The sequence below is a fragment of the Peromyscus californicus genome, unplaced genomic scaffold (assembly GCF_007827085.1).
Source record: "Peromyscus californicus insignis strain IS unplaced genomic scaffold, ASM782708v3 Scaffold_13__1_contigs__length_99412109, whole genome shotgun sequence".
In the NCBI taxonomy this organism is placed as follows: domain Eukaryota; kingdom Metazoa; phylum Chordata; class Mammalia; order Rodentia; family Cricetidae; genus Peromyscus; species Peromyscus californicus.
The window spans coordinates 94,988,701-95,016,305 of record NW_026294424.1 but is presented as its reverse complement, the minus strand read 5'-3'; the positions used below and the strand labels follow the sequence as shown (position 1 = coordinate 95,016,305).

General features: G+C 40.2%; 1 protein-coding gene across 12 annotated transcripts in view; it reads right to left on the bottom strand.

The window, feature by feature from the left end:
• Positions 1 to 358: 358 nt before the first annotated feature.
• The window catches only part of LOC128108689 (THO complex subunit 2-like), a 34,354-nt gene continuing 7,107 nt past the window's right edge, over positions 359 to 27,605 (bottom strand). The window contains exons 2-9 of one of the 12 annotated variants that reach the window (XM_052735586.1): positions 21,425 to 26,765; positions 19,977 to 20,017; positions 16,735 to 16,893; positions 16,070 to 16,301; positions 8,649 to 8,809; positions 7,044 to 7,168; positions 4,212 to 4,435; positions 362 to 2,546 (exon numbers count right to left, since the gene is read on the bottom strand). In XM_052735586.1, the coding sequence (XP_052591546.1) occupies positions 21,765 to 26,531 (4,767 nt within the window). In that variant the 5' untranslated portion in view covers positions 26,532 to 26,765 and the 3' untranslated portion in view covers positions 362 to 2,546; positions 4,212 to 4,435; positions 7,044 to 7,168; ... (3 more) ...; positions 19,977 to 20,017; positions 21,425 to 21,764. The other 11 variants (XM_052735585.1, XM_052735589.1, XM_052735588.1 and 8 more) reach the window with 11 other exon arrangements.

The following is a 27,605-nucleotide window of genomic DNA, read 5'->3' as shown; positions in this document are numbered from 1 at the left end:
CAACTTGGACTGCTCAAACGGACTTCAGGACGGCTGATGAGCTATCTTTTTATCTAAAAGTTTCTTATCCTTCTCTCCTAAAAAAATCTTTAAAAGGTGGGCGCTGGCCTTCCTCAAGCCACACTATTATCTACTCTCCCAAAAGAACTACCTACCCTTCAACTGTCTCAGGTACAGCTCTAAGGGATCAGAAGAGTAAAATACCCATATGACAGTTACATATAGTGCTAACTGGTTACAGCACTTGCTGTCATAAGCAGGCTTGTTTCATTGTGTGTCACCCCCACATACAGACATTTTCATAGTCTAGGCTATTATTAACATTTGCTAATAAAAGGAAAACTTACTCAATTACTTTTAGTTAGGAAATAGACAATTTTTCTGTTCACATAATCTAGTCTTTATTAAGTCAAGTGACCAGTATCACAAACTCTGAAACTCTTAATCGTGGAGATCTGAACAATTCACTTCCTAATTATACCAACCGAGGGCAAGGTACAGTAAAGGGATTAAACTTTATTCTTGACTCAAGAAGAAAAAAACCCAAACAAACCAAAAAACAAACAGATGGGGCTCATGGGTAATATGAAAGAATGTTGTACAATCTTATAAGTATAATAAAACACAGTATATAATATGTATCATAAATACTCTCTAGGGACTGCAATGGATATGTGGTGCATGGTCAGTATACATGGATACCGCATAATGGCTGCACTTCAAGTTGAAACTTATTTTCATTTAACAACAGGGTACACATAATATATAAACTCAATATGCCTGGAACACAATCTTTACCACCTAGGAAGAAAGAACTTGTTCTGCATACTCAAAAAAGAGGTAAGAGATGAAATCATATGAAAAACCTGTTTAAAAATCAGTATATTTTGTTCATTAACTGACTCTGAAAGACTTGTTGGCCCCTGTTTTCACTGGAGACAGGACTGACATAGTCTAGTAATCAAGTGAACACAAGAATGTAAGACACAGCACTAAAAACAGGGTTTCTGAACTGGTTCTACAGCTGAGGGTAAACCACCAGCCCTGAACTGTATCTTTCATATCCCTTCAGATCTCAGAGAATTGTACTGTGTTGTGTGTTTGGAAAACAAAACCCTCTTATGAGAACAGATTTGTTACAAACAACGTTAGTGAAAGCCTCCATCTTCTAATGAAAACAACTACTACTAATGCTAACTCTACCTGATGCTTTCTGACAATAGATGGGACTTGCAGCAAAAAAAACCCTTTTAATTAAAGCAAACTTTATTTGTATTACAAATTCTATTCTGACATACTGGACCAAGAATATATGAGACCGTGTGTCTGAAATACTATGAAATGAGTTTTGGTTTATGATTCATAATGAATTTCAAAACAGTCAAAAGTATCTTTCTTAAACATTTGCTCAACTGAATATTTCACTGCACACTAAAGTAACATATAAGTTGGTTCTATAGCTTTTAATATTGTGTTTCAAATAAATTGAGACATGAAAAAGAGATAAAATATTCACACTAAACAAACTGTTGAATTAGTTTGTTTGAATTTAAATTGAATTTAAGGAACCATACAATTCTCCTTTGTTGTAGTTAGAGACACTATTTGGAGATTTTCTGGGGCCACTTTATAGAGTTAAAACAATATGAAAACCAAGTAATACAGTCAGTCCCACAAACATGAGAAAACCAAGTAATACAGTTAGTCCCAAAAGCTATGAGAAAGTAGACAAAACAAAAAACAAAGAAAAAAAAAAAACAAAACAGTGCAGTAAACATCTTAACTATTCATACAAACTCCAGCTCAATGGGGACATGGCCACACTATGGTTTATCAGTATAGTTTAAAGTTTAGAAGTAGAGGACACCTGAAATGAACAACCACATAGTTCCATCAGCATGGGAAGAAATGCCCTCCTTTTCTTCTACATGCTGGCTAAAAACGGCAGTGCTGACTTGTGGCTGGACGTGTACTCAGGAGTCCTTTATAGTTTAAGCTTTTAAAAGCTACTTCATTGTCACCTGAAAAGAATTAGGCAGGGCAGCAATTGGGCGTACTTCTCAACATACTTTCCAGTTTTTTTGTCTTTTTTTTCTTGGTTCAATATTTCAAAGTTTAGATCTGTCACATGAAGAAAAGTAGTTTTTTGTTTCGTTTTGTTTTTAAATCTTCTTTCATCCATGGGTATAGTTTATGGAAAATAAAATCAAGTGCAGAAGATTAATAATTAGTTATAAAGACCAGCATCATATGATTATCAGGCATAAATAATATACTTGTACTTGTTATGGCAAATTCACTCAGGACCACACAGTAGATTACCACATGTGGATCCTGGCATCTCCATTTCCGCCTCCAACTTCTGGGTCCACTGTAGATTGGAAGGAGGTGAAGGACTTCTGGGGCAAGGCTGACTGCTGAGTTTCACTATCATCTGAAGATGATGGCCTGACTAGGACACTGTATCATCAGTTCCAACACTCCAACCGTTTGTGCACTGCACCAGCAGTTCATCTGTTCCCTGTGACCTCACTGTCACCACCGGTCTGCAATTATTAAAATAAGAAGAAAAACAAGAACATGTTACCAGCCAGGTGATGCATACTCTCCTATATAGAAGTTGCCTTAGGAAATTTGGGACAAATAATGTTTATGGTTAGAAAAGACTGGAGAGGAACAGCAACTCATAGCAGTCCTTGGAGTCACAGGGTGACAAAGTGTGAGGGTATGAAGAGTCATGCTCTCACATTAACATGTGGTCTGTAGTCAGTAAAGGTTACAGAACGTAATTACTGGGATGTTTCATAGAATTAAGGGTTTCTGTTTCAGAGATGAAAAAATTGTGACAATGCAAATGAATGAAAACAACATTGCAACTGTCTGTAAAAGCATTTTAAAGCTATTTTTCTTTTTATTGAAAATAGTATTTTTCATACAATATATTCTGATTACTATCCCCCCACTCCCATCTGAATCCACACCCTTTCTGGCTCTCCTTAGAAAAGAAGTGTCTAAAGGATAGTAATAAAAAAACAAAGATAAGCAAAGAGGAACAGGACAAAATAAGCAGAAGAAAAAAAGCCAAAGAAAAAGCACAAGAAACACAAAGACACACAAGACTCTCATAAAAATATACAACTGGAAGGCTAATATATTTGCAAAGAACTTGTAAGAAAACAATAAATGGCCATCTACTGTTGTAAGGTATCTACCAGAGAAGACTGCTCAGGTACAAGTTCAAGCCAATAGGTCTTTATTAGCCTGCTAGAGACTGCACTGGGTGTTCAGGACCAGCATTCAGTCCTGTGTAGTTGGGATTATCTCCAGTCCCGCTCAGACCCAAATAAACACACAGACACTTATATTATTTAAACTGTTTGGCTTAATGGCTCAGGCTTCTTGTTATCTAGTTCTTATATCTTAAATTAACCCATTTCTATTAATCTTTAAGTTGCCACATGGCTTATGGCTTACTGGTACATCTTGCTTTTCATGGCAGCGGCAGCTGGCAGCGTTTCCTCACTCAGCCTTCCACTTCGCTCTGTATAAATAAAATGCTGATTGGCCAGTAGCCAGGCAGGAAGTATAGGCTGGACAAGCAAAGAAGTGAATTGTGGGAACAGGAAGGCTGAGAAGGGAAGGCTGGCCTGCTGTCCAGGGAGCAACATGTAACAAGCACACAGGTAAAACCACAGAACACATGGCAACATATAGATGAACAAAAATGGGTTGAGTTTTTAAGTGTAAGAGCTAGTTAATGGTAGGCCTGAGCTAATGGCCAAGCAGTTTTAAATAATATTAGCCTGTGTGCATTTATTTGGGTCTGAGCAGCTGCAGGAGCCGGGTGGACACAGAAAACCTTCAGCTACAGTCCTGAGTCTTTCTAAGGGTGAGCTTTTAAGCACAAAACCACATCCTGAGTTGGCACACCCCAATTAGCCAGAAGCCAAGAAGCACAGTACATCTAGGAATTTTCCCAGCACTATGGACTTTGAGGGACTAAGTCTTTGCTCTCCTTCTGGCAGGTGTTGCTGCCTACCTGCTGGGTTCCAAGGTCTGAATGGTATTTCCAACAGGGCATCAGTTGTGCTAAGGTCTGGGGCATGTAACGTTACTGATGGGAATGGGGCCTGCCCATCAGTTACTTTTTTCAGTATTACCACAGAAAACTGTCACTAGCAAATAGACATGTAACAAAACACTTTCCTCACCAACAGGCAGTTTTTAAGGGCATAGCCACAGCATCTAGCAGTCTTCCATGCCTTATGTCTCTTCAGTCTGGCCAGCTCCACGATCTCTAGCTGTATGATCAACATCTATGACTGGGACACCATGCTGCCAGTGGAATGCTCCATGCGTCTGTTTGTGTTCTCACCGGGCTGCAGGAAACGACAACTCAGAAGACCACACCACTCAGGGTTTGCTGCTATTCTGTCTTTTGAAACAAACAAACAAACAAAACTCAGTAATGTTTTTCTGTTTAACAGTATGATCTGAAACACTCTCTAAGTGGCCTCAGCATTTAGATAAAAATTCATGGTCTGGTGGGTGAGAACTAAGGGCTAAATCTCTGCCAGTGAACATGGTATCTGAAGTCTTCAAATGTACGCACATCCGTACAGTCAGATATTACATTAAAAAAAATTTCAAATAAAACTTTCTATACGTCAAGTTTTTGTGGCTACAAAGATATTCATTTGGAGTGCTAATTTTTAAAGAATAGTGACATTAAAAAGTCAATACATATAAAATTGCTTAAGGGGTTGGGAATTTAACTCAGTGGTAGAGCACTTGCCTAGCAAGCACAAGGCCCTAGGTTCGGTTCTCAGCTCCAGGGGGGAAATTTGCTTAAATATACTGTTTATCTACACAAATAGGATTCTAAGGTTATACCAGAAATATACTATAAGAAAATATTTAAGGAAACAGAATTATGCTCACAATGTATTTTAAGTAAACAAAGCAGTGTAACATGAATCTTAAAAGGTTTTATTAATTAAAAAAATCCAGAGCTGGGTATTGGGGTGAATGCTGAAAAGAACAGAGATACAGAATCAGCAACAGCTAACCTCACCTCGCCAATTCCTCAGTTGATCTCATTTCCTCAAACTGGAAGCCTCTAGTCCTCATCTGAATGGATCTCAACTGAACTGCCATTCAAAAGCTCTAGTTCCTGGTCCTCACGCCTTATATACCTTTCTGCTTCCTGCCATCACTTCCTGGGATTAAAGGTGTGTGTCACCATACCTGGCTGTTTCCAGTGTAGCTTTGAACTCACAGAGATATGGATGGATCTCTGCTTCCAGAATGCTAGGATTAAAGGTGTGTGTGCCACCATTTTCTGGCCTCTGTATGTAGTGGCTGTTCTGTTCTCTGACCCCAGATAAGTTTATTAGTGTTCACAATATATTGGGGAACATAATATCACCACAAAGCAGTATGAAAATAATGTTCTCTTATCTGATTACTTTGTATAAAAATATTACATAAATGCCTTAAAAACATGAATTGAAGACTTCTTGACTAGAGCATGAGATGTCTGTTGTCTTCCCATTGAAACAACTACAACTGCCCAAAGTTTTATTTTTTTAAAAAGTTGTGTGTGCTGTGTACATACATGTGTGTAAATAGGTCATGTGTGACTGACTGCGTGTGTACATGCATTTAGAAGCCACGGGTCACTGTGAAGCATTTTCCTCTACTGCTGTCTGCCTTCTTCCCTGAGAAAAGATCTCTCACTAACCCTGAACTTGTTATGTGGCTGGCTGGGGCTGCCAGCGAGCCCTGGCATCTGCCCACTGCATCACGCTGCCTGTACTGGGTTACAGTGTATGCACCACATGCCTAGCTTTTATTTTGTTGCTGGGAATCTGAACTCAGGTTCTCATGTCTGTCTATGCAGGAAGCACTGTACTTACCAAGTCAAGTCTGCAACCCTTAAAGGTGTTCTTTTTTTAAAAAAAATAATTTATTTATATTTTATATACATTGGTGTTTTGCCTGCATGTGTCTGTGTGAGGATGCCAGATCCTCTGGAAAAAGAGTTACAGACAGTTGTGAGCTGCCATGTGGGTTCTGGGAATTGAACCCAGGTCCTTTGGAAGAGCAGCCAGTGCTCTTAACTACCGAGCCATCTCTCAAGCCCCATCTAGTTTTTAAGAACCCATTTTTACAAAATTTTATGAAAACAAAAATTTCAATGCCTTAAAATTTTTAAGGTCATATAGCAAAACCAAACCAACAAAACCAGGCAAACCCAGCTTAACTCTCTCCTAGCCTTCCTTCTAGGTCATCTCCATTCCTGTGTGTCAGCTGCCTATCCCTAGAAACACTTTAACAGGGACCCTCAGTAGTCACACTGGGCTGGGACTCAGGAGATTCTCACTATCCTTCCTGTCCTCCATTAAAGTCTCTCCTGACTTACTTAGTCCTGGAGCAGCCTGCTTTCAGGAGCCCCTCCTCCTACTCCAACACTACTCACTGGGACCACTTCTGGGTGTGGACCCAGGGCTCCCCTAGCCCTTTATCCCTGTCTTTGTCCTGCTGCAGCCTGAGTGCAGAAGCCCACCATCTGACCAAAGTTCCATTCCCTGGGGATTCAGCCTTTTGGTGCAGACCTCATGCCCCAGCATTAGCCCTAACCACGCTCAGCCTTCCCTCCTAGCCCATCTCCATGTCCTTTTGCCACCCACTGACCTGCAGCTCTCTATACTAGGGACCCCACAACCACCCAGCCTAGGATCCAGAGGGGACATATGTAATCACCACCAAAAGACAAAAAGCAGTTATCAACACCAAGAAAAACTTCAAACATCATTAACTCCAGAAGTGCAAAGAAACGCAAACACAAATAGCCAAGACAATACACCTCCACCAGAAGCCAGTAATTATATTACAGCAGATCCTGAGAACTGCAATATAGCTGAAGCACTAGGCAAAAAACCCTACTGTAACTGAAGTACTGACAAGACAAACACTGCATGCAAAAGCCAGTTTCCTTCAGAAGCTGAGACAGGAGTAGAGGAGGATGGGAAGTGGACTACCAATCACGGTGGGTGTGACATTAAACGGGCCCTCCGCACTAGACTCCGACTTCATTCTGCTGAAGATCATGCTCAGTGTCTGGTGTCACCCTGGCCATGCTCTGTGACGACTGCCAAGGTCCTTCCTAGAGATGATTAAGACAGAGACCAGCTCATTAGTATCCGATTTAAACGAAACAGTCCTATGCAGGGGCAAAGGAGAGCGGGTGAATAGAGGCCAGCATGTTTCAGAAAGATATCCAACTCCAAACAAAAGTGCTTTTCTAAGAGCACCTAGGTCAGCAACACCCTGTCACCAAGAATCTATCTTTAGAATTGGGCACTTTCTGGAGCAGAAGGGAGGCCCTAGGTTGATAATAGCACTGAAAAGAAGAAAACCAAAAGACATTTTTACAAGGCAGTGTAGGACTGTACCAGGGACCTTAAAGGGCACAATTTTGCAGCATGAACTAAGTAATCAAGGCGGGTAAGTTCTTTTTTAAGAAGATACTAGAGAGAGTTATGATAACAACTGCCAATTACTTGCATGCAGCAAATGCTGCTTCTTGTCAGTCCTAGTAAGGAGTCTCTAGTGCTTAGTGAATACAACCAATACACCAGGGACACAACTTTGATGACCTAATGGTAAACTACTAAAAATATCACTCAATGCTTTGCAAAGGACCTTTCCAAATTTACTGACTATGGAAACAATGCTGGTACTCTTAAAGGATGGCTTCTCACATAAACTAAGTCTTAAATGTGAGATCACACACACACACACACACACTGCCTAAATTAAGCTAAATAGCTTAATAAAAAAATCTTACTTAATGTAAAATAGTTAAGTGTTAGGCTGGGGCTTGGAGTGGTGGCACACGCCTTTAATCCCATCAGTTGGGAGGCAGAGGCAGGCGGCTCTCCATGAGTTTGAGACAAACCTGGTCTATGTAGCAAGTTTCAGGCCAACCAGAAGTATATAGTGAGACTGTCTCAATCATGATGCCACCCAAAAAAATGTTAAGTTGGAACAGACCAAGAGAATCAAAGTTTTTTTTAATGACTTTGAAAATAATTTCCATTTATTATGAGATTTAAAGTAGTCATGTATATTCTTTCTAAGCTGTCACTACACATGTGAAATATGAACTGAGTAAGTTAAAATAAAGTACCTTACTCTTGACAAGCAAATAATTCACTAAATACTACTCCTGATACCCTAGCTCTAATTTGCCTTGTTAATTCAAAACCATAAAATACGGAAGAGAGGAAAAGGAGAATGAAGTCATGCTAGCAAGTGACAATGATGGCACTAACAGCACTTTCTGCTGCTGAGCAAATCCCCATTGAAGGCACCTTTACAAATACGCACTTGCAACTCTCTTTTAAAAAGCATTGAATAAACATATATAGTAACTTGGATAAATGAAAAACCATGGGAGAAGCACAGCATTAAGGCTCAAAACTGTGACTCAATGAAAAATAAATTATCTCTACATTTTCTGAAATAAACATATTTCTCCCTACTATCTTGATTTCTATTTGAAAGATGGAATATGTGCATCAGAGACATATTGGGAATGCAATGACAATTAAATTTTTCTATGTGATTTGATAAATACTTACATGTATTCTTGGAAGGCACTTAAGTCATCCAACTGAGTGCCAATGATGAGCCATGCCAACTGAGAGTATGCCAAGGAAACAGTGAAGAACATAATGGCACATCATGACACGGTTGTAAGAGCTGGCTCATGGTCTTGTTAGAACATGAATTTCAAGAGCTGCTAAAGAGAAGGACAATATTAGCAGATGAATGGACAATACAATGTAGTCTAAGCACACACCTGAATATAACTCCACCATTAACAGGAAAGATGTGACTTTAATGTATGGTTCTAGATGATGCATTTAGATTTACTCAACTCACAGGAAATAATAGTGAGTACAGAGGCTGGCACAAGGAGAGGATGAAAAGCTATGGCTAGCATATATGATTTCATGTTAGGACTATGGGAAAGTATGGTAATGCACTGGTGATTGTTGACCACCACGATGAACGTAGTTAATGTCACCGAATGGCTTAAAATATGGACAATGTAAGTTTTGCTATATTTACTGTATTTATTTATATTTACTATAATAACAGAAGAGTTACAACATGCTTGCTTTCCTTATTCAACCCACCAACATCTATCCTCTTGCTCAAACAGTATTTTTTGAGTGGCTACCTTGTGCGAGGAACTGTTGCCATGTGAATTTCCCTCTGGCCTCTTCCCTAAAAGAAGGGATCCTTCCCCTACATTTCTAGGTACAGAATCTATTCCTTTCTTCAACTTCACATTTTCTTTCTTTTCTTTCTCTACATCCTTTTTCCTCACTTGCTCATTTTACTATGAAGTAAAATTCAGATGGTTCCCAGTGTTAGTCTAAGGCTCCAGGCTCAGAGAACATACTAATGGCCTCTTACTGCATGTGTTAAAATGTGTAGGGTTTTATCTAACAAGAATCCAAATAACAGAAGCTGCCACATTCATAGGAGAGGAATGGTCACAGCATACCTGATGTAAAATATGGAGCAGCTTTGCACTGCCACCTTCTGAGTGACTTGAAAAAGAAAAAAATATTGAATCATATATGTTACCTCAACCCAGAAAAAAAAATACAGTGATAGAAACTATATTGTATAAGTGTACTCTCAGTATGCCAGATGCACAAAGATGGGCAAAAAACTTCAATTACCCTGAAAAAAAAAAAAAAGTCCCTCCATCCTCAATATCTGGTATATATATTATTACATAGTTACTATTGTAAGTAGAGAATAAAAACATGAACTTTATTGAGTAGGACTCATTTTTCCCCACCACTGTATGAACTCTATAGTTGACCATGATACTCATCCAATAGCATTTATGAGAGTTAGTCACTCAAAAGGGAACTACTAAGCAGTAAAACAAATCTACTGGATGTGTACAAGGCTGTTTGTATGCATTTGTGCATGTATGTATGTGTGCCTGCATTCACAAGCACGGGAGGTGATTCTATAACAAACAAGTTCAAATGGGAAAGCATGCTGTCTTTGTCACCTTCATGCAGATCAATTTCTACTTATTTCCTTTTTTTTTTTTTAAAGATTAGCTTTAGTTTGTGTGTATGAGTGTTTTGTCTGCACATATGTCTGTGTGCAACATACATGCAGTAGCCAGAGGTCAGCGGAGGCACCAGAAGAACTGGAGTTACAGATGGTTTTAAGGTGCCATGTGGTACTGGAAATTGAACCTGGGTCCTCTGGAAGAGCAGCCAGTGCTCTTATCCACTGAGCCATCTCTCCAGCCCCTTCTATTTGCTAAATATCATCTTCATTTGTTTTTTTTTCTTTTTAAATTCTTATTTTTCTTTATTTTTCTGACTTTCACACATCTGCTCTTCTCTTACTTCACCAAATAAAGAGACAGTTATGTGTACAACCTAAATCACACTAGCTTCTGAAGAGTAAGCTGTTAGGATCATTATTGCTACTAATGCTGATGTAATGCAAGACATAGCCACAAAGTTCTCTTTCATGGCCTATGTGTTCATTCTCTCCCAGGTGGACAGTAAACTTACATCGTATTTTTAAGTATGTGTATGGAGAGGCCACAGCATGTGAGGCGGTAAGAGGACAACTTGTGGGAGCCCTTTCTGTTCTTCATCATGTGGGTCTGGGGATTAGACTCAGGCTGGGAGGCTTGGCAGAAAAAGCATCTACCCACTCAGACACCTCACCAACCTCATATTATCTGTGTCAAAAAGATTTAATGGAAAATTATTCATAATCTATTTACAGGGTCACATGAATTTTAGAAAGTGGGCGGAGGCAATAATCACTGTCAAGAGGACAGCAAATAGAAGAAAAAAATGTCAACAGAGTAATGCAGAATTTCCCACAATTTCAAGGGGTCATTTTTTAGGACAGGGAGCATGGACACAAAATAATATGTGGCAAGATACACAAACCAAATATTTAAGCAGTTAACAATCAGGCATACTTATACATCCAAATGTATAACATGGTGTAACAAAAGGTCTGAAATTATCAAAGAAAAGTTTATAAAAATTAGTCTTTCCACAAGACCTCTGGAAGGAAGTGAGTTAGGACAATGCTTAGTTAAGTGACTTAGCTGAGGGGAAAATAAGATGAATGTCTATCAGAAGCCAGAGATACAACATCTGAAAGATGTCTTTCCCTGACACCATCATTCTCCCTTATGCTTTCTTGCTTCTCATACAGAAATCCTTGATGGATCTAACAATTTCTGTTCCCTGTGACATTCTACACTATGTCTCCTATAAAAAATATTCCATGCTGTTTCTTCTTGCTCTAATTTTACACTTTTTCACTTAAATATTAATTTTTATTATCAGTTGAAGAAAAAATTAATTTTGTCTCATGTTAAGATAAATATGAGCTCATGAGTTATTCTCATGATCAGTATGGTTGAGAGGGTACTGTAAACACCATGCATGTCATACTCAGAAAGGTTTCTTGCAGTGGTATTGTGTTCCCCTATTGTGCACGCTAATAAACTGATCTGGGGTCACAGAACAGCCACAATAATAAACATAGAGGATAGGCAGTGGTAGCACACGCCTTTAATCTTAGCATTCCAGAGACAGAGATCTACCTGTATCTCTGTGTGTTCAAGGATACAGCCAAGCATGGTGACTCACGCCTTTAATCCCAAGAGGTGAGCCTTTAATCCCAGGGAGTGATGGCAGAAAGCAGAAAGATATATAAAAGGCATGAAAACCAGAAACTAGTAGTATTTGGCTGGTTAAGCTTTCAGGCTTTGGAGCAACAGTTCAGCTGAGAGCCATTCGGATGAGGACTCAGAAGCTTCCAGTCTGAGGAAACAGGATCAGCTGAGGAATTGGCAAGGTGAGGTTGCTGTGGTTTGTTCTGCTTCTCTGATCTTCCAGCAGTCACCCCAATACCTGGCCTCAGGTTTGATTTTATTAACAAGACTCTTTAAGATTCATGCAACAGTTTCTTACAAAAATGAGAGTACTCACAGAAGTTGAAATAACTGAAATTTTGAATATAAACATTCACAATGATGAACCAGAAACTGTAATTAACATGCTTTTATAATACAGTACAGCTTTAAGTATTGTTCTCCAACCTATCATGATGATCAAAATATCCAAGCAATTACATAAATTCCTGATAGTGTAGTTTGAGAATCTAAATTTTCAGTATGTCTTCCACCACATAGTGAAGGATAAAGAAACAGAAGAAAATCTCACAGACTGCCAAGAAGAAATCAAAAGCTGTGATGTAGCAGATCACTTACACCATGCTGCCTGGCAATTCAACCAATAATCTACATTAAAATTAAGCCACAACAATGCATAGGCAGAATCAGGAAAGCCAGTCCATCTATTGTCCTTCCACTACAAGGGAAAATAGATGAGATCTCCATAAGCAAAATGGGGTGAGGGGTGGGCAATGGAGGGTAGGGCAAGGGGGATGAGAACAGAAAGGAATGGGATGGTTGAGCTGGAACAGGGATGGAGTGGGAAAGCAACGAGAACAATACCATGATGGAGGGAGATACCATGGGGATAGAGAGAAACTCGGTGCTAGGGAAGATGCCAGGAATCCCCAAGGATGGCCCCAGCCTGGGCTACTAAATATAGTGGAGAAGGTGCCTGAACTGAACTGGCTTGCTCCAGTAATCAGACTGGTGAATACCCTAACTGTCATCACAGAGCTTTTCTCCAGTGACTGATGGAGGCAGATGCAGAGATCCACAGCCAAACACTAGGCAGACCTCCAGGAGTCCAGTTGGAGAGAAAAGAGGGATTTTATGAGCAAGTGCATCAGGATCATGATGGGGAAACCTGCAGAGATGACCAAACCAAACTAGTGGGAACTCATGAAAGTTGGATCAATGGCTGTGGAGCCTGCATGGGAATGGACTAGGCCCTCTGCATGGCAAGACAATTGTGTAGCTTGATTTGCTTGGGGGGCCCCCTGGTGGTAGAATCAGAATTCATCCCTGGAGCATGAGGGGGCTTTTTGGAGCCCACTACCTATGATGGGACATCTTGTGCAGCTTTGAGGCAGGGAGAAGGGCTTGGACTTGCCTCTACTGGATGTGCCTCCCCCTGGGAGGCCTTGCCTTCTTGTGGGGAGGAATGGGTTGGTCGGTTGGGGGGGAAGAGAGGGAGGAGGGAAGAGGGGGGATCTCTGATTGGTGTGTAAAATGAAAACAAAATTTTCTTAACAAAAAAAAAAAAAGAAAGAAAAGAAAAAAAGCAATAACAAAAACCTGCTACCACAAGTTACATCAACCTGTTAAAAAATAATGTTGATCATCATCACTAGTTCCATGTAGGAGCATGGGCTATGAAAGAAGACTTCATAAGACCATCTACCCCAAAGTATTATTTCCTTCTTAGGATATGCATAGAACCTAAGATAAACACATACACACACATATAAACATATGCATATATCTTAGATCATAAAATACACGTGTGTGTATATATTTAATTCTTTGATTACTGTATAATTTTTAAATAAAAAAATTCATCAACAAATAAGCCTTTCTAAGAGCTGGATGGCATTCTACACTATGAGAAAACACAAGCCTTGGACTGAAGAATAGCATATAAGGTATTAGGCTACACTGTGGCATCTCTGAACACTATCTTAGTAGATCCTCCTCCACCTTCATCTCCTGCAGCCCCTGCTTCCCTCGACCTTCCTTAATGCCCCAATTTCATGTCCCATGTGTGCTTCAGCAGCACTCCAACCCTCACTTCTTAGGGACTGGACCAGTCACTCAGTTACGTCACATCATATTACAAGTGCAGAGTTGGCCTTGGGATAGTTTTCTCCCCTTCCCAGGGCTTTACAGACCACAGTACTCAGAACCTGCTGTGGTCTGAAATACTGTTTACAGCCACACTGATGGCACTGATCTTGTGTGTTTACTATAACTAGAAGACTTTTCTTGACAAGTTCCCACTGGAGAGATGTCATACTGAGAAAGTGAAATGATACACTTAATGGCACCATCTTATTAGCAAAATAAAATGCCCAGCTGCATAATTTGAAAGTTTCTAAATTTAACAGTCAATATTACCACTGCCTCCATTTCTGGACAAGTGGCCACACCTGGAGGCTGTCCTTTCAGAATTCATGTAAGCTCTAACATCAGCAATCAAGACAAGAACTGTGGTTAAATGAGAATCCCTCTCCTTTGTCAAATCTTCCATTCTTTACTAGTTAACTTTTGAAGTGTATTTTCAACAGAGCAATACTGAAAATGCATTACCTTGTGACAGCCTCAGAGTGAACTCAAGAGAAGAAAGTGATCTATGCATCTTAAGATGTGGCTCTGAATCTGTCAACCGCATCCAGAAACCAAGAAAACTGTAAAGTCATGGAGGAACTGCCTTGATTATGTTCATCCTTAAAATCTTGGGAGTGAAAGATATACTCAAGACATTCTATTGACTTTTAATTGTCACTTACCTGCCTATCATTCTCCTGTCCTGTTTTTCACAGGAATCATTAGAAAAAGCTTGACAGTAATTACAATGCACTTTGATTCATCTTAGTTACAACTGGCCAGCGCTGAGTTTGTGAAATTAAAGCAGAACTGAATTTAATGTAGAAAATTATGACAAAGTATACATATATATTATGAGACTATATTGAATGGTAATATATGTGTAATCCATGTGACTGATCTTCCAGTGTTGCAACATGATACTCAGTGTGAACTGTGAACCTTCCTTGCTCTGCTTGACATTTTGATCTACGGTAGATGCACTGTTTATCTAAGGTACTACACAGTTTATTTTGTTTACTGTTCACCATCCATCTCATTCTTGCTTAAAGCAAGCTGTGTGGGTAAGGGTCTGTGTTTCCCACTGATATGTCCCAAGAGCCAAAAACAGTACCTGTACAAATACTTTGTCTGAGAAATACAGGATCAATGCATCAGCAAATAAGAGTTCCCAGAGAAGCTAGTGAAGTGTGTCTATTTCCTTACTGTTTCCCAGAGTGGTCATGGTAGCATCATCAAAGTTTTTGAAAGAACTTTGTGTCTTGGGAGATTCTTAAACATGGGCAAACAACTGGGAACCTACCAGGCCCCTGAATTCTCTGACTGATCTGAAAGTGTGGCTGTCAACTGTGAATGGAAAAAGGAGGGAAAGGAGAAAGGAGTCATGAAAAACAATGGTGAACATACTGATTACCCCAGTAATGGTTAAAGGCAGTTGCTGGGGGTAGGGGTGGGGGTTGGGAAGGGGTGCTTTTTCTAGAAAGCTTACAGAATTGGGATGAATTTACACTGGATTAAGGTTCTTTTGAGCATCTGTATGTTCATGTGTGTGGGTGCATGCACAAGCCAGAGGTCTATCTTGGATGTCACTCTTCAGTGCCCTCCCCACCCCCACCCCAGTGTTAGGATTACAAGTGTGTGCTACTATGCCTAGCTGTGACCCTGAACTTGGGTCAACATGCTTCCTCAGTAAGCACTTTACCAGCTGAACTAGCTCTCCTCTATTTAAAATGTTGTTGTTTTATTTTGTTTTGATTGATTGACTGGGACTGTTTCATGTAGACTGGGCTGGCCTTAGATATGCTAAGTAGCTGAGGACTGAGGATTATGCTAAACTTCTAATCTCCTGCCTTCACTTCCCAAGGATAGCATCACAGGCACAGACCACCATAACCCATTTAAGTGGTCCTGGGGAATCAAGCCAGGTTTTGTGCATGCTAGGCAAGCACTCTATCAACTGAGCTACATCTCCAGCACCCTGGAATTAAAGTCCTCTATAAATCATAATATTCTTCTATCCGTTTGTCAAATACTCTTATCCCATCAATCTGTAGCTTCAACTCTTACCTTGCTATCAGCCTGGACCCTTAGTATCCTTTGTCAATGTAGTGGCAGGAAGGGTATTTTTCCCTAGTCCATATTCAGAATAGGACATGTCTAGACAACTGGTTAGAAATAGGAAGGCCATAAGCCTGCAGTACACACCTGACCCACAGAACAGGTTGATGTTGGTGTTGTACAATGAAAAGTCACTAAAAGTTGACTAGGTTTCTTGATCCAGCCAGATGTTTTCCAAAGCCAGCAATGTGGGCAGCTGGTTCCTCCCTACTTCTTGACACATTCAGGTAATAAATAGCCTGCTCCACTGCAACTGTTCTCCAGAGGTAACTCTCGTTCTCTTCTTCCACTCTACACAATTCCACTTGTGTAGATCCAACTAATTTAAAAGGACAAACAACAAACACAACCCCCAAAACAAAAACAGGCAACAGAAACAATAAAATCATCAGAACATTTGTGTCTTGTGTCAATTACAGGCACTAGTTTCCTCGTAAAATAAGGTATTTAACATAAATTTTTTCACTCTGGGTAAACACACATGATGATTCTTACTGAATCCTCAGAGTTACTTCAGAAATGAAGGTCCTGAGATTTAGTATGTCAATTTAGTCCCTAAAAGTATGAAGAACCCACACAAGGATGTCTGTTCACAGAGCCTGTGCCACTGAATCTCAGTCCCAAGGCTGCCTTCCCTGGTGTGTGACTCAGGGACTAGATGACACAATGTCTCCAGTAAAAATTACAGAGAACAGAGAAAGGAGTTTCGTTTTCAGCCTTTGTGTTTTCATATGAAATATAATGGTACTCACCTTAGAGGCATTCTGTGAGGAAGAGGAGATACTCTATCTTTGAACAGGGTCTGGCACATAGTAGGAGCTGTACAAATTTCTCTTTATCAATGATGTGAGATGAAGTAGCACATTGGAAAAGGCACTGCAGATTGAGGACATGCTCATGCTCTATAGGAACTAGGAAAAGGAGTGTTAGAAGAATCAATACCATCATTAACATGGAGACTACAGCTTTTGAGATCATTTAGTACCTTTTCTCTAAAACTAACTTTTGCTAAATTTCTGTCTAAACAACACTAAACAGAGTGTATACTGGGTAGTTGACATAATCTGGTCATCAAAAATATGTATACTGTGATGTAATTCAGATAGTTTCCATAAAATAATCTAGATAACCTCACAGAATCAAGACACATGGTTAAAAAGAGGACTTTGGGGCGGGCGGTGGTGGCGCGCGCCTTTAAACACAGCACTTGGGAGGCAGAAGCAGGCGGATCTTTGTGAGTTCGAGGCCAGCCTGGACTACCAAGTGAGTTCCAGGAAAGGCGCAAAGCTACACAGAGAAACCCTGTCTCGAAAAAAAAAGAGGACTTTGGCCACAATGCTTGCTCAGGGCCAATATAGCAAGAGGATACCAGGAGGCCCACTCTGAAACAGCCTGAGTGTTCAAAACTTCTTTGGATTGTCTTCAGTAATTTTAAGAATACATACCTTCATCTAATGCACAAGGTATTTAAAGCATTGGTATCAAAATGGACAAGCTCCTGCAGATATGCCCATGTACAAATATATACTCATTATCATTAAGCTTTGATATCAGACAAGTCCTCACCAACTCACACTTTAAGTGATTTTAATAGAAACATGTTATAGAGGGAAGGTAGCAGATGAGAGCTACCCAGTGCAGTCCTTCAGACGAAGACTGACACAAAGGAGGATGACTACAGGGACAGGAGGGCAGTACAGAAAGAAAGAGTAGTACACAATTAAGACAGAATTTGGTAGTGAGAGGCACTTTGTATTTGTAGAAGAAAAAACATCCTATTTTGACACCTGGTGACAGGGTAGGTGGGGAAGAATCTTCCTCAATGGAGTCTTAGGCAAAAAAAAAAAAAAAAAAGAAAAGAAAAGAAAAGAAAGAAAACCCTGACAATAGCCAGACACAGAATCTGGGGCTGCAAAAACAGTTTATGAGAAGTGTGATCTCCACAGAGAGTAAACATCAAGAAGGTGTTCCCTGCACTTTCTAGCTTGTGAGCCAAGGTGGGGAACCATATCCAGAGGGTGTTTACCTCATCAAACTCTACGGCTGGAGCAGGGAAATCAGTGGTCCACCTATTTTTCTGCCCTAAGCCCCAAGTCAACTGGGTAAGAGACCACACTGAGAACCATAGGCCCAGGAACCTGGTTTTGATTTGAACTGGACACAGGTCCATGGGACAGACATAGTGGTATGAATGAAAATGTGGATCAAACTGAGAAACACTGCCAGACCTCTAAGAAGAGGAACAATCTAGCCACATGTGGGTAACATGCGAAGGCTCAGTGTGCATGGAGAGAAAATTGCTTTGGTTGATCACCTCACCCACTCACAGTGCTCAGAGTAATCTGATGGAAACAGAGCACTATTCAGCCATTCTCATACTCATGTGCATAAAGGGAGAGCACCTCTAGTGAGAGGGACACTCCAACTGTCTTATGAATTCTGTTGCCTGGAGTAGCTTGGAGGCCGCTCATGCAATCACTGCACTGTGGATCTGCTGGGGATCAGTGCCATACATTCAGCCCATGTTTTGACTCAAGCACTCTAAGTAGGTAAGGCAGGGCTGGACTCAGCCTTCATATAGTTCTGTCTGGGCCTGAGAGATAAAATGACCCAGGTCCCTCATTACATTTATTAAAATTTCAAACTGAGAAGACTATGAGGGGAAATCCTAGCTTTTATCTAGATTTTAAAGGAAACCTTGGAAGAATAGATGATCGGGGTTGGAATCCCTGCAAGCAGCCCCAAAGAGAGTGGCACAACATATAAAGCTGTGAGAGTATAGCTGAGGCTTCAACTGAAGGTCCAGAACTTGGACATGCCAGGAATGTGGACCACATGTTAAGAAAAGCTGTGGGCAATGTGGTCAATGAGCAGAGCCCACAGATGAGGCCACACGGGCTTTAAAGAACACTATTGTGAAGAAGGCATGCTATGACCTCCTCCAAGGTTCTACAATCTCACTACCACAGGGTGCACCATACTCCAGATGGTTCTGGTCTTACTCTGGTCCAGTCATTTTTGCTATTCTTCTACTATTCTCTTTTGTAATGGGATGTTTACTCTGTGCCATTCTATCATGGAAGAATGTAGCACATTTTTGAGTTTCACAGAGGTAAACCTTTGCTTTGAGTCTGAGGCTTTGGACTTTTGAACAGTACTTGAACTGGCACACTTGGAGATAACAATTTATTTTTGCATTATAACATTGGCACGAGTGTTTCGAGGGTCAGAGGTGGAATGCTGCAGTTGGGATATCAATGGTCTCCCCAAAGGACTCATATACTCAAGACTTGGTCACATACCTTATGCAGTGTTCAGAGGAGCTTTGGGAATGTGACTCAGTCAAGTGGTCTCTTTGCCTTTATCAATATATTAATCTATTAGATGAAAAAACATCTAAGTACCCCATGTAGCGAAACTTGTATTTGAAAGAGCAGACTTCAAGCCAAAATTATTCAGATGAGATTAAGGTTGGTAAACACGATTAAAGGTATCAATCCTTTCAAGATCTGGTGTACTATGTTAGGTTCTTTAATAACTAGGAAAAGGACTGAATTGAATTTACAACTAAAGATTCTAAAAGCTCTGCCAGGCACTGTTTTGAGAATTGGTGGTACATGCCATAATCTTATGCAAAAATGTAGTAATGAACTAACATAGAACAATCTGTCATTTTTATATCTCACATAGTAGGAGAGTTTCAGTCAATATTTGCTAAATCATTAAACAGAGTGAATAATAAAACAGAATACAGGAGACTGGCTGCCACAAACATACCCAAAACCCCTTTCTCTCATTCCCTACAGTTAACCACCCTGTATCTAGACTGCCTAACTTATAAACAGCATTGGTGCTCACCTTCCAAGTTTGCTATGGAGATTAAATAGGTAGTGAGTCTCTGGAAGACCTAAATAGTTGCAAGGCACCTGCCAGACTTCCTGTAACTGGGACTCTATCACCCTCTGAAGGTAGAGCAGTAATGTCCACAACTTACCATAGCCCATTTCTTATATACTGGTAAATGCACAGCAGGTCCTAAAAAAACATAGAAATGATACCTAAATTATTCTTAATCTTGTACATTGAATTTAACACACCAAATGAACAATTTTCAGGGGAAAATGAGTGCTTTCAAAGTCATTTTCAAATATCTTCCAGAAGTCCTCCATTGAAGAAAAGAGGATTTTTCCCCCTACGAAGATATAATTTTAAGTGGTATTAAAATGCAGTATTTGCTGTATTACAAAAATTATTATAAAACATGTTGACTCAATTATACTCTATAGTTCTTATATGAATGGTGATATAAATTCAACACACAATCATTAGTGCATGGTGCACAATTTCGATTTGTTTAATGTTCTCATTCAAATTTCAAATTAATATTCAAGGTAGTTAATTTTTATTGATGAAAATACTACACTCACATATTTCTTAAAACCAGAGTTAAATGGCCCTTAGAAAAACCTCACACTCACACGAAATACTGATCATTTGTGTACCATTTCTACATAGCAGTCATACTATATATAATCTTGGTGTCACCCACTGTAACTATGGCTACACTACTGTTTAAATTACAATTTTCATACTTAAAAATTACTATTCCTGTCCATCAATGAATGGATAAGCAAAGCATAAAGCCATAAAAAGGAATGGATTATTAGTACACATTAGACATGGAGGTATAAAAGAACCCATACACAAAAGCCACACTATTTCATGATTCCATTTATGTTATGCCACAAATTGGCAAACCCACAGGCAGAAACTCTATCAGCAGTTCCCAGAGGCTGGGGAAGAGTCATTTAAAAGTGGACACCAACACACCTGGGGCTTCTTCTGCAGATGAGAGAAATCTGAGACTAGACAGTGATTTCAGAATGTGATGAACATGCTAAAGATCACTGAACTCTGTACTCTAAAAGGGTGAATTAATCTCAATTTCAAATTAAAAAATAATGTTCCAGTAAAGATCACAGTGTCCATGACTGTGATTAGGAGCCTAAGAAGCAAGTTCTCTAAGATGAAGAGGTCATATCAGGAGAATTTCTGGGCAAGGGAAATTAAAACATGTTCATTATATTTAATTTAGTGTGTGTGTAGGTCAGAGAACAATCTGTGTGAACCAGAGTTCTCTCCCTCCATCATGGGGGTACCAGAGATCCAATTCAGTCTTTGGGCTTGGTGGCAAGTACCTTAACCCACTGGGCCATCCTACAGGCTTGCTAAGGGAAAATGGAATGACATATTTAAGAGCACACTGAAGGAAAACACTGCTGTTGTGATTTATACATGTAAGAAAGAGCTTTCCAACAAACAAATTAAAATTTTTGCAAGAAGCCAAAATTGTCAGGTAACAATCATTCCAATGTTGTATTTTACACACAAATGCAGCCTTCCCTATACCAAAGCATCCAGCCTAGGAAACAACCAACTTACCTTTATTAAGGGTGATCTAAGACTCAGCTGGTGAAAATTTCATAGATGCTGTTTCTGGGTGGTGGTGTTTCAAGAAAAAAATGTACGCACAGGGATCTTGCTGCAAGAAACTGCCCGGAGGTGAAAATAATGGTCTGAAAACCAGTGACTTTGCAATGTCTCAAGAGGATGGTGATGCATATTCATCTTCTGACTTAAAGCAGATTCTCATAAGATGGACAGCACCAAGAGCTCTTAATTAAAGAAGATATTGTTTTGAGAGTGACACAGAGCTCTGGCATCCTCTGCAGGGAAACCTTTAGCTCAGAGGCCTGCCCACACTCTTGGCTGAAAGTCTTCATTATCTGTGCTTGTCTGAGGACTTATGATGCTTCTTTTCTTCCTTATCTCCAGAACTGTCCCATTTCTCTTTCTTTTCTACCTTTTCTTTATCATGTCCAGACTCCTTTTTCCCACTGGATATTTTATCCATCTTTTCAGGTTTAAATGAATCACCTTTTTCTTTGCCTGAGGACTTTGACTTATTTTTTTCCTTGTCTTTCTCATTTGGATAAGGAGACTCACAGGGAATTTCACTTTTGTGTTTTGAAACCGCCAATATTCCATTTTCATCCTTCCGCCTTTTGATTAAGTCTAGGGGCACTTCCCGGTCATTGTTTGAATAATCCCTTTTCCGCTCTTTCCTGTCCTTTTCGTCTTTCTTCTCTCTTTCTCTGGATCTTTCCCTTGACTTGTCCAAATCTTTCTTGTCTGTTTCTCTCTCCTTACTCTTGCACAATGGCGGTAGAGTGTGGTTGATGTAGAGCTTTGCTGAAGACTCCTTGAGTTTGACCAGACTGTCCTTTATTGTGGAGGAATGGGATGGAGAAGGGTGGGAATCAACCTTTCGACGTTTTTCTCTTTCGGGCTCTGCAGTATCTGTTCGGGAAACAGGGGATTTCAAGGACCCAGAAACTGGTGTTTTTTCCCCTCCTTTAACAGTTTCTTTTGATTTCATTTCCTTTGCTAAGTCTCTTTCTCTTGATGGCTCTTTCTCTTTTTCTCTTTCTTGAGTGGATTTTGATTCTACATTGGGGACGATGATCCTAAACTTCTCATCTTTAGCTTTCTCCTCCTTCTTTAATTTTTCCTTATCTTTGTCAGATTTAGGCATTCTTTCCTTGGTATCTCTTATTTTCTCATCTTTACTTGGCTGCTCTTCCTTGGGTTTTTCTTTATTGTCTTTACCAAGTACCCTAGCCTCTGGAATAACAGCTGGGGTCTTCTCTTTTTTCTCTTTTTCTTTCTCTTTCCCCTTTTCTTTGTCATTTTCCTTAACAGCTTTGGTGTTAGAGCCACTAATTCCATTGTTTGAATTCCCTTTTGGTATGGTGCTAGAAGCTTTATTAACAGCTTTCACACCACACTGAGACCTTTCCCGTGACTTGTCAGCCTCTTCAATACTGCTCTCATCTGACTTAGATGTACTTCCTATGGATGATGGCAGGCCACTACAAGGCCCATTTTGTACACTTGTAGCAGCATTTCTTGGAGGAGGATCTTTGTGATGAAATTCATTTTCAGGTATCATGTATGTCTTTCTGCTTTTCAGCTGCCCAGAGTAGACCATCGCTAGTGCATACAGGTCTGGCTTCTTTTCTTTCTCTTCTTGGCAGATCTTATGCACTCTTCTTTCCAAAGCCTGACCCAGATTTAAAACTTTGGGGTACCATGGCAGTATTTTTGTTAGCACAATCAAGATATTCCTGATATGAGTATATTCACCCGTCTCAAGGCAATGTACCGATGCCTTGGTTAGTTTATAATGCCATTTATGTACAACATGTCGAAAATTCTCATAATCTAACTGATCAGCTTTATTTCCACCATCAAATCCAGTTGCTCGTAATATAGTAAGGAATCCTGGATAGTTTCCACATTCCTTCTCATAGGTGGATCTGTCGCTATGCCACCGAGTCACAGTCTCTAACATGCAGCAAAGAAATCTCCCGTATCGACTAGCTTCATTTTCAGTAAAGCTAGCAACCATGTAAATTATGTCAGAAAAAACTCGGTCATAGCAGAGAAGTGTGGAGAAATTTGGAGTCTTTTGTTGATGAACCAACTCAACAAAATGAGCACAGTAAACAGAATCAATTGCTGAAAAAATACATCGAGGAAATATACACAACTGGAGAAACTTTGTGATGGTCTCATTTTTAGTGGATTTTGCTAAGAGCCAGTTGTCCTTTTCCAATTTCAGTCTCTGTAGCACTCGCTGTACATGCTCCATCTGTTTCTTTTCTTCTTCAAGAAGCTTGTCCTGGAGGGCAGTACAGCGCTCTTTCTCTTTTTTCTTTTTATTCAGAGGCATTTCTTGATTGTCGTCAATTGCTTTCATCTGGATCTTGAGTTTATTGACTTCTCGTTCATAGCTGGTGTGTGGAACTGCAAGGTCATACATTGTGAGAGACCAGAATGTGGTATAGAACTGAGGGCTGATGTCTTCCCAGACTTTGGAAACGTGTAAGGAGACCACTGCTTCATGGACAGGAGCCATCACCATCTCACATGATGTAATGTACTTATGAACTTTATGTTGCTGTTTACTTCCCTTTTCTGATTTCTTAAGTTCATCATACTTTGATGAAATATGGTGTGCATACATTGGCCGAGACAGAAAAAATGCTGCATCATGGGGTGTATGAAATTCATTACAAAGCACATCAATTGAAGGTACTCTCTTTATGTAGTCATCTGTGCTTAAATTTGATGCTAAAAATCCACCAAACTGTACCAAAGTATCATGACACTGGTCATACAGCTTTCCTACAAGTTTCAAATGTTTCTCTCCGCCTTCCTGAAAGATCACCCCATTCCTCTGCTGAGCCATAAGCAAACAAAGAGGAAGGGCAAGATCATGGTCCAGTAGTGCATCCTTCAATCTCTGAGAGGATTTTTTAGTGTTTCTTATCTGGCCAAAATATCCACCCTCCGCTTTCAGCTGCTCCCCACCAGTCATAGCCTCTAGCTGCTCCATTGTCATTTCTTCTGTAACTTCTATTCCTGCCATCTTTTGAACCACTTCTTTCAATATAAGCAGGTCAAAACTTTTGCCTGCCTTTAATTGATTGGCTACATACTGAAGAAGACCAGCAAGATCAATTGGGTATTTACGAAAAACCGCACCACAGAAACTAGCCAGACTCTGAAGCCAGCTTGAGATGGTTGTGTCGTCATGTTTCATTCTTTCTTTTTCTGGATTAGCTAATGCCTCGATGATACAGTAGGCCAAAACATCATAATTCAACGCAGTGAGATACTTCAATGAGTCTACCACAGGTGTTATTAAGTTATCATACTTCTGTATTTGTGACAAGACATAATCAAACAAAATGGTTGGATTGCTGTGGCTCAGTTTCCCAATCTGCCTTCCTGAAGGCTTCACGTTTTCCTTGGTTAGACGCTTCATGATGTACTTGGCTCTGTCTACTGTATGGGCTTTAACTTTTACTAAAAGTGGGTGACTGTGGTAAGTCTCATTCTTCCACTGGCCATATAAGCGGTATCTATGCTGATAAGGAAATGTTTTAAACATTCCCCATAGTTCCTCTGACATACACGCATTGCAGTCCATCAAAGAAAGAGATGGAAGCAGTACCTGATCAGTAACACTAAGCAAACAACTAAAGATAACTTCCATTTTCTCTTTATTTTCTTGTTTCCCATCAGACTGAAATTCCTTCATAAATGACTTGCCTATGCGCACAACCTTTGCAAATAAGATGGGATCATGGGAAAGGTGAGGACCAAGATAACAGAACATACTGAATATGTCTCTCCTTAAGTCCTCAAAGCTCTCTGCCTGCTTTGGTGACTTCTTGCTTTGTAAAGCATTGACAGGTGAGCCTTTAGCACCTTTAGGAACACCAACTCTTCGGTAAAGAGGCTCAATAGTTACGTGTATAAGATTGCAAATAGCAAGGGCTATTACTTTATGTGATGCTGCATAGTACGGAGGCATCCGATCCATAATACTCTGTGCATGCTGCCAATCACCAATAGTTAACAAGGCTTCCAACAAACCAAGTTTTTGATTGTCAGGTGCCTTCTCTACTTTATCATCTTTTTTCTTTTCTTTCTCTCGTTCATCACTTTTGTCAGAAGGCAACACAACCATAGTAAGTTTTCTAACAATGTGCTTAGCTTCCACAATTTCTCGTTTGTATTCATTCATAATGCAACTATCAGCTGGAAGAAGGTGTACATAAAGATCATCCAAATCAATAAGATTAAACTGCAGAAGTACTGCTGCAACTGTATACAAAGATGATGGAGTCTCACCATTTGGCTCCTGGTAAAACTTGAATTTGAATCCAAGAATATGACACAGTGTTTGTGGTTCACACATATTCATGTAGGCTTCTAATAAAGATATAAAGAAGTCATGGTGTTCTGGCCTACACTCAAACACTTCTAAAATGATATCCAAAACTCGATTGGGATCCAGATTAAAGCATCCTATTAAAGATTTGAGAATTTCTAAGATTAAATCACTAGTAATATTTCCAGATAAATCTTGCCCCAATTCAACAATAAGCTTGGCATAACCTTCATTTTCTTCTCTTAACAAATTGAACTTCTGTTGTTTATAAAAGAGTTTTGTCTTGATTTTAACTGACTTTTGATTGAACTGCTGTGATTGCTTAATAAGGCCTAATGATTCCAATGTTTCTGGATCCAAGCGTTCCTTTAGAACTGTGTCTGAAACTAAATATAAACATGCTAATACCAATTGTGTAAAGTGATCTCTCTTGCTTTTTTCTTCTAAACAATTCGTCTCAATGTCTAATATGCAGAATATATCAGCAAGAATAAGCGGGATATCTTCACGAAATTCACTGATGTCACTGAGAACATTTGATGCCTGTTCAGGCTTTAAAGTTCCTTTAATGACATGGTATGACAATTCATAGAGAGCTTGTTGGAAATCTCTACAAGCCAAAGTGTCACGGCTTTTACTTTCACTGAGAATCCGGCATAAACGCAAAAACTCGCCTCTCCCAGATTTCTCCCAGTTCTTGATCCACTCTGTGGGAACCACCACAGTTGCTGAGGCCATCGCCATCTTCTCTTCCCTAGTAACAGAGTCCCGGATGTGCAGTCCGCACTCACACTTGCTGAAGGTCTAAGGAGAGCTCGGCCCACAGAGAATGCTGGAAGCTGAGCGTTCTGAAGAAAGGGTTTTAGGGTTGAATTACTTTTCTGATTCAGGGACTGGAAGCTGGGAGTGCTGGAGGCACAGTGTCACAGTCTGCTGTCCGGGCGACTTTGTGCCCGCTGGCACACACACTGTAGGTCACTGCAACGAAGAAAGAGCCAAATAAACTTCCAAAGGCACGGCTCATAAGTTCCCTGCGCCAAATAACTCCATCCGGGAGCTGTCCTTAGTGAAGGACTGAGTACCGACCCAGGTTTTCTCTTAGCCTTACCTTCTTTCTGCATCATTTTTCTAGGTATCACAATCTCATTGGCTTATTCATATTGGCTTATGTGAAACAGCTGACTCCGACAGGCTAGTCAGCAGACCCTGCGACTGTCTTCAGAATCCCACCTAAGCCTTGGTAACTCCTCGTGCTGAACCTGTGCTTGATCTGCTTACTCTGCTAGGGGACCCTTCTCAGTTCCCCCAGGTGGAGTCTCCACTCCTCTTGGTTCTGGCTTTGAGAAATGACCCTTTGGTGACTACCACTTGGGATCCTTTGATTTCTGTGGGTTAGAGGAGGCTGAGGTTGAGTTTTCCCCCTTCTACAGTTTGTTCAACCATGCTTCTAGTGTTGGCCACGGCTGCTGGAAAATCTTTTCCCTGCATCCCGCCATGCTATTCTTTCTGGTCCCCCTCAACCTGGAGGAGGTAACTTCTCCAAGTGCCTCTCCTTCCCTGCTGGTTCCCTTAACTCTACCACATCTCTACATAAAGTGTTTTTCTTCAACTTGCTATAATTACCACTTTGGTTCATCATCATTTTCCTTTTGGAGGCTGACAAATACCCATTTGCCTCCTGTCTGCTAATCAAATCCTGGGTGGAAATCTCTAACCTAAGCCACAAATATTCAGTTCATACTGAGTGAACCGAGGAGGAGGCAGAAGACACATAGATAATCTAGAGTTAATCTGTCCCTCCAGAAGAGCTCCTAATAG